The sequence below is a fragment of the Filicampus tigris genome, chromosome 9 (genome assembly GCF_054856515.1).
Source record: "Filicampus tigris isolate MCC_2025a chromosome 9, RoL_Ftig_1.0, whole genome shotgun sequence".
Classification (NCBI taxonomy): Eukaryota; Metazoa; Chordata; class Actinopteri; order Syngnathiformes; family Syngnathidae; genus Filicampus; species Filicampus tigris.
The window spans coordinates 18,828,947-18,836,376 of record NC_141225.1 but is presented as its reverse complement, the minus strand read 5'-3'; the positions used below and the strand labels follow the sequence as shown (position 1 = coordinate 18,836,376).

General features: G+C 43.2%; 1 protein-coding gene across 1 annotated transcript; it reads left to right on the top strand.

Annotated features, from left to right (window-relative positions):
- Window positions 1-304: 304 nt before the first annotated feature.
- Window positions 305-4,685, top strand: LOC147142399 (major intrinsically disordered Notch2-binding receptor 1-like). Its single transcript, XM_086040487.1, has 4 exons — window positions 305-427; window positions 1,184-3,188; window positions 3,764-3,982; window positions 4,058-4,685. The coding sequence occupies exons 2-4, from the start codon at window positions 1,197-1,199 to the stop codon at window positions 4,250-4,252; spliced, it is 2,406 nt and encodes an 801-aa protein (XP_085896613.1). The 5' UTR covers window positions 305-427; window positions 1,184-1,196; the 3' UTR covers window positions 4,253-4,685.
- Window positions 4,686-7,430: the final 2,745 nt, after the last annotated feature.

Below are 7,430 nucleotides of genomic sequence, written 5' to 3'. Positions count from 1 at the left end.
AGCAGACATAAAATTTTAATGTGCTCTTTTTATATTCGCAAACTGCTGCATGACCAGTATAGCACCTTGAAGAAAAAAATCTTTCTAGTAGTTTTGTAAGATCCATCCATTCAGTGGGCGTGTCACTTTTAAGTCATCCACAGTGGTAGAGTGGCTGCACTGACTTTGTAGTTAATGACACTCATCAGTGGCGGGGGGAAACCATTTTGGATGTATGTTGAGGTCCCGCAGGGGGCTGCAGCGACTTGTGGGAAGATGACCTGATTTCTAATTTTCTCTCCTGCTTGAGCTGCGGACTCTACAGCTACAAACACAAGAGACACGCCAAAGGACGAAAGCAATATGATCTGGACCGGATCTAATTGGATTTTATTTTCCACTTTTGATGGACCTATGAGTGGCTGAAGCTGGTATTCAAAACATTCAGGTGTGTGAGTATCGTCTGAGTGTCCTTCATGTGTACAACATCGTCGTGTGTCTGCGCTATATGTCATTAGATAATCATTTGTAGACTGCTTTCTACTACGACTGGATTTGGGAAGGAAATACTGTCACTGCAGCCAGCCACTCTGTGGGACAGTCACTGCTGCTGCACATCATTTCGCTGCTACATGTATACTTGAGCAGTAACTGAAATAATTGTCAAATGAAATGGGAATGCACAACGTATCGCATCACGGTGTCGGGGAGTTATTTTAGGGCCTCAAAATAAGGTCGCTTTCTAAATTCACCCTCGAAGGCTTTTTCTTTTTTTTTTTTTGCCCCGCGCACAATTTTATATTACCTGATGATCCAGATTTTCTACACCAGTTGTATGTCATCCCCCCCAAAACAAAAACAACAAAAATCAAAGCTGTATTGTGACAATTGTTTTTCAATTCCTCAACTAAATTCCAGTGGTATCATTTCATTAATCTATTTTTAATTTTTCTTCCAGAATAAATTTTCTGTGGCACCATAGCCTACTGCAAAATATTTGCCAATTGAAAATGAGATTTGTCAATGCGGACATACAAACATGTACTGTTTTTCTAACAGATTAATATGATTTTGCAAAAATTAGTCACAAAGTCTATCTTAAATTTTAAATGGGGATATTGAGGTAAATATCGTGGATATTTATAAGACTGTTTTTTGTGACTGTGATTCAATTTGTATGCCATGCTTTCAATTTACTTCTCAGGTGGGCTGCAGCCATGGCTAGCGTACAGCCTGAATACCCTGGAGTCCTCTTAGGGATCCTTGAAGAACTGGCCAACCTGCGTCAGTGGTTGACCTTTCAGGACCTTTGTCGCATGGTCAGCACCCGCTTTGACCTGGAACACCTCATAGAGCTCAGGAGTTTGTTGTTTGCTGCAGCTAGTCGGGACCCCTGTTTTCCAGCCACTCTTTTTAGGGATCGGGTTTCCACCAGGGGACAGGGTCTGTCACCAATAGGTGTCGCTGCTGACATTGTGACAATCTTTAATCTTATTCAGATGACGGGTGGGGCCACTGATGACAGCCAACCAATGAGAGCTCAGTCGGTCCTGCCTGTGGACCAGTCCCCAGGTCCCAGTCTGCCGGGGATCCACCAGCTGAATGTTCCTAGCAGGGAGAGAGCGCGCACTCACTCCGATTCCAGTGCAAGCCGTATAGACAAGCACTTGCTCTTTCCACAGTCCAATTACTCAGTACGCAAGCGAGCGAGTCTTCCTCCCGATCCTATCTCATTGGTATCGCCCCCTCCCGTCAGGACGCGGGCTGTGTCTTTCGACTTGCCTCACACCACACTTTTGTACTCTAGTGGGCAGATCCCCGGCAAGGTCATGAAGGATATTTACCTGCCTTTGGAAACGGACAGTGAGTCAAGTGGCGATTCGGCTCCAGTTGAGGTGTTTGAAACCGAACAGGAATCAGCAGTCGACCAGAAGAGAAACATCTTTAAGAAGGACTTCCACAATCAGGCGCCTCTCATACCACAGGTGACCGTCAACAGTGAGTCTCCCAGTCCTAAGGGGGAGAAAGGCTTTGACAATCACAGCTTTGAAATGATCCCTAACCCTTACCCTTCGCCCACCACAGTCCAGCAGACTCCAGAGCAGCAGACGAAACATGAAAGTCTCGATGACCTGCAGGACTCCACTTATTTTGGACCTGGATCCATCCCAGAGCGGTCCCCGAAACACTTACAGCCTCCCAGAAGTCAAAGGCCCATCTGGAGTAACAAGAGTCACAGCCTGGAGGACCGGATCAGCCCGGTCCACGCCGGTATGGGACCTGATACCCGCGGTGTAAAACTACCAAGGCGATTAAGGCCTGCTATAAGCAAACTGGGAGGTTCTTTGGGGGGCGAGATTGGGGACATTGAATTTGATGGGATGAGGGCTCAAGGAACCCAGACTGATCCTCCGGACACCAGGCGTCTCCGTAGCCTGGTCCATGCCGACCGCCTGTCCTTCATGACTTCTTTAGATGATCCAGACTTTGCTGATGATGACATTAGTGCCATCTTCCGCTTTTTAGATGACATAAGCATGTGCGGCTCCACAGGAGTCCTGCACCCTAGCGATGGATCTGGGGGTCTCAACCAGGATACCCCAGAAGCCAGACGTGGCCGCCTAGGCCAACTCCAGAGGCTTTTCCATTCTCTGGAAAGCAGTGATGATGGACTAAAAGCCAGTGTGTGTAAGCTGTTGCTCCGTATGGGCCAGATAGAGCGACAGTTGGAATCACTGAATGATGTAAAAGCGGAGATTTCCCAGGTCTTGTCAGCTTTGCAGCGACTGGATGAAAAGATCCCCCTGCCTGCTGTTGGAAGTGGACAAAGCAGCGGTGGCCGATGGCTGGAGCCCCTCAGCGGCGTCTCTTCCTTCATGAGCCACCCTATCACCCCCTCTGAGTCATCTGAGCCTCAGCCTTTGTCTGTATCAGAGCATCTCTTTCCTGCAACCAGCACTAATAGTCTGGACTGGAACAGATGGAACACTCCTGCGGAGCAAACGGAGAGTGGCAAATGTCAAGGTGACCCAAAAGTGGGGAAAGACGGGAAGAAAGACGCACCGTCCCGTCATGCCTCAACAAACGAGCCCGGGGAGAAAGGGCCATCTGATTCCAAGCAAGCAAATGTGTCAAGCATGGCAAAAGACTGGATGGTGTCTTTCTCAAAAATTAAAGGTGGAAAATCTTCACACGGAAAAGCTGGGCAGGTGAAGTATTCCTCTATCTTACGCTACTTCATCTGCTTGATCGCGCATAATTACATTGTAACCTCAGAGGTTTTTCAGGGTCCGTCTATAATTTGTTTATGTACTGTATTGCATTCTTCGCGGAAAATAACGGAATTTTAAAGAAACATTCTAACATTTGGGCAGCAACGGGGGACTAGTGGTCAGCATAACTGTCTCACAGTTGAGAGGTTAGGAGTTAAAATGTTGCCTGTCGCCTTCCTGTGTGAATTTCGCATCTACTCCTTGTGCTTGTATCAGTTCTCCATGTGCGCTCCAGCATCCTCCCACATTCCTAAAACATGCATGGTGGGTGAACCGAAGACTGTAAATTGTCCATAGGTGTGAATGTGAGACTGAATTATTGTTTGTCTAAATGTGCCTCGCTATTGGCTGGCGACCTATCCAGGGTGTACCTCACTTCTCGCCCAAGTTCCGCTAGGACAACTCCAGCTCACCCGTGTGACATCGTCATCTGTAAATTCCGAATTGTGCAAATTTTGATGTCAAGTCTCCACATTTGTAGTACTTTCTTTTAAATATACTTCTCTTTCTAGGAAGACCAGTCGAGTAGAACTGCAAAACTTCTCTCCCAAAAGTCATCCAGCTTGGTGGAACAAGTATTTAGCTCGTCCTTGTTTGGCAACAAAGAAAGCAGCCTCACTGGTGGCCTCACCGCAGGGAAGGTTATGGACCCCAGACTGGCTGAAGGGAGAGGAAGAGCCGTCTGGACCGTAGACGACCGAGAGGCACGAGTTTCCCCTTTCGATTTACAGGTACATTTAAATTATTCTTAATTGTCGATGCTGTCCAGGTAGTTTTAAGTAAAATGAAATGATAATGTTATGCAGGCCCGTGATTCTCTGAACCCTAACAACATGGAGTTCTGGATGGACGACATCTACACTCCAGGCTATGATGCGTTACTCAGGCGTACGGAGGCTGGCCTCCGCCGGGCTAAAGTTTGCAAGTTTTTGGCACTCATTGCCGTCGCACTGGCTATCATTCTCATCATTGTCATTCCCATTTGCACCATGAGATCATGAGACGTGCTTTATGACATTTTGCACATCTACTGCACATCTTTAAAGGTTGGACTAAGGGCCTCCATTTGTGAATGCTACTAAATATTCTGCAGGAAGTAACCTCTGCAACTGTAAATTCAGCGTATCTGAACAGCAGTTTCATTGGATTATTTTTTTCACTTTATGCATGTTACAAATCTTGCAGTTTTCCTTCCTTTATACAGGTACTGTACATTTGATTTTGAATATCTTTCCTAACTGATGCAAAGCAGTACATGATTTTCGCAATCCCATCTACTGTAAGTGCGTACATGTATTCATATATACTGTATGTATGCAATACTGTAATTTATCTAAAACTGAGCCGTTACCACAGATGTATGAATGCCTTAACAAGTCAGTCCTGAAAGCTCTCTGGCTCTCTGTAATCATCCTTGTTTGCCTTTCCCTTGAGAAATGACATATAACATATATATATGTCTCATCGGCATGAGTTTCAAATATACAATTTTCTCTTTGTTTTTGTGTCCTTATATGCTATCACTAAGCCATCAAAACTGAAGAAAGCATGTATTAAATCTGCACAAGGAATATATTTGTATTTTAGAGTCAAGCTTCAAGAAGAGAATGTCTTGCTGCTGCTAATGTTGGTGTTAAGGAAGAGGAAGCATTTTCCAGGAAACTCTCTCTTCAAAGGAGTTTCCACTTGTAATTCAATTGATGGGCTGTTTGGAGTGCATCCTAGCACATTAGCTTTTCCCTCTACTCGCCCGGCCAAGGTTTTTCCCAACATGCCGACTCAATAACAATTTCATTTATCCTCCGCCCAACAGTGATGAATGTGGTTTTCACTGTGGTGTGAAGGTCCATTTTGTTAAAACCTCCTGTTAACCCAAGAGGTATAGACTGACCTTTGGTGCCAGGCTGTTAATAGTGGTTAAATGTGGTCAACAAATACATGTGAATCTGAATTTCATTACAGTACAACTTTTCTAATTTATAATTCGAAGCTGTGGTCTGTGTGTTTGTATGAGCCTTTATTTATTTTGCATTCAAAACATCATAATTTCTGACTTGTTTATCATAGACAGTAGAAAGTCAACAAAATCTACAATTGTTAATGTTACTATACTGTATGCTCGCCCCATCTTCTTCATTTGATATGGTGGACTTCCTTTCTGAATACTTTGGCGTATCCAATATTTTTGATAGAAACTATGCATATCACTGGGGTTTACGGTGTACATTTCCAAAACATGTTCCCTCTTTGCAGACCTAAAAAGTTGCCTCTTGCTTTGAGTGCACAAATTTGCACAGGGTCTAATGAGAATGTGTTTTGCTTTAGCGCATCCTCCTAAGTGGATGTACATCTGCCATGTGTTCCCCATGAGAGTGTTTGTGGATCCATTACCAATGTTGCCACTAAAGAGGTCGAACTATGTAGTCAGCACAATATGCAGGTGCTTTCTCTAAAACTTGTGTGCATTAAAGCCTCTTATTACCCTTTCTCCCCCTGAGATGCTTTCATGAATTTTAGACATTGTTGTTGTGGTCTCAGGTAAATAGACACTTCTTGTAAATTGAAAAACCCTGTAAACAGAATATTGCAGCACAAATTGGTGGCTGACAGTGCTTGGTGAAAACAGCACAAATTAGTTCATGTTGCCGGAATGAAAACGGCAAAGTGGGACGATGCCTTTGCAGTGTATTGTATGATGTGATTCTTGTTAACAATAAAACATTGGTGAAGGAAAAAATGTGATCAAAGAAAAGGCTACATGTATTAAATATTTCATTTTTTTCCCATCCATGAATTGTCAATATCAGTGATTCTCCAATAAGGGTATGTGTACCCCTGGGGGTCCATGAAGGCACTTCAGGGGGTATGAGATTTTGCAATATATTTAAAAAGTAGCGTCCATGTATAAAAAGAGTTTGATCACAGCAGTTACCTCTCTGCCACCAAGAATGACGAATATTGTCACTGAAGCACAAGCCAGAGTGTCTCACTAAATGCTAAAGACTCAGTTGAGTGCAACGATGCAATGTTCAGTGTTGAAAGTTGGTAATGGTGTAAATCTTTTTTTTATATATAACAGATATTTTAAGATTCTTTTTTTAAAAGCAGCTTCTGCTTTAATTTAAAATGCAGTAAATTGTTTCTTTTTTTAGAACAGAGCTGCAATCCCAAAGGAGGACACTTTATGTTGATTATTATCTTGATGTACACAACTCTTTATCATTAATTTAATTATTTCTTTTTTTTTGTTTGTTATATATTTCTTTTATTAGGGTGGCACAGTGGTCGACTGCTTAGCAAGTCTGCGTCACAGTTCAGAGGTTGTGGGTTTGATTCCGGCCCCGGCCTTCCTGTGTGGAGTTTGCATGTTTTCCGCGTGCCTGAGTGGGTTTTCTCCGGGTACTCCAGTTACCTCCCACATTCCAAAAACATGCATAATAGGTTAATTGATCACTAAATTACCCCGCCTACTGCCTACATGACAGCTGGCACAGGCTCCGGTACGCCTGTGAGTCCGCGACCCTTTGGAGGATAAGCGGTATAGATAATGGATGGATGGATGGATTTCTTTTATTACCTAATGGCTCTAGAGAAAGGCCAGAACAGTATAATAAATCAGACAAAGTCAGCACTCTATTTGAAGTATTTTTTTGCACTGATTAGGAGGTACTTGACTAAAAAAATAAAATAAATAAATCACAGGCGGTACATCATTGAAAAAAAGGTTGAGAACCACTTATCCTCATAGTGTAGTGCAGTGTTTCTCAACCTTTATTAAGCTAAGCCACATATTTCACATCGGAAAAAATCTCACGGGACACCACTTAGCAAAATGATTCACAAAAATATTGCTACAGGGTGATTATGTACCTTCTGTCATCTAGTGGAAGAACATTTTATTGTTTTGCCTGTTACTATACGTGGTTGGCATAAATAAATTATATATATATGTTTATATTGTTAGAAAATATATATTTATAGTCAAAATAATTGACATTGGATCATTTCCCGCGGCACACCTGATAACTCACGGCACACAGAGAAACACTCGTGTAGTGGATGAGCTGCAGCGTATGATATCCGAGCTGGACTTGGGCAAGAGGAGGGGTAGGCCCTGCACAAGTCACCAGTAAATCACACAAAACAAGTAATCATACTCACATTCACATCTAAGGACAA

What these genes read in the sequence shown, in the direction of transcription:
- LOC147142399 (XM_086040487.1), top strand. Translation starts at nt 1,197, where the DNA reads ATGGCTAGCGTACAGCCTGAATACCCTGGAGTCCTCTTAGGGATCCTT. An exon ending in CACACGGAAAAGCTGGGCAG is followed by an intron (nt 3,189 to 3,763) that starts GTGAAGTATTCC and finishes TTCTCTTTCTAG; the next exon opens with GAAGACCAGTCGAGTAGAAC. An exon ending in TTTCCCCTTTCGATTTACAG is followed by an intron (nt 3,983 to 4,057) that starts GTACATTTAAAT and finishes AATGTTATGCAG; the next exon opens with GCCCGTGATTCTCTGAACCC.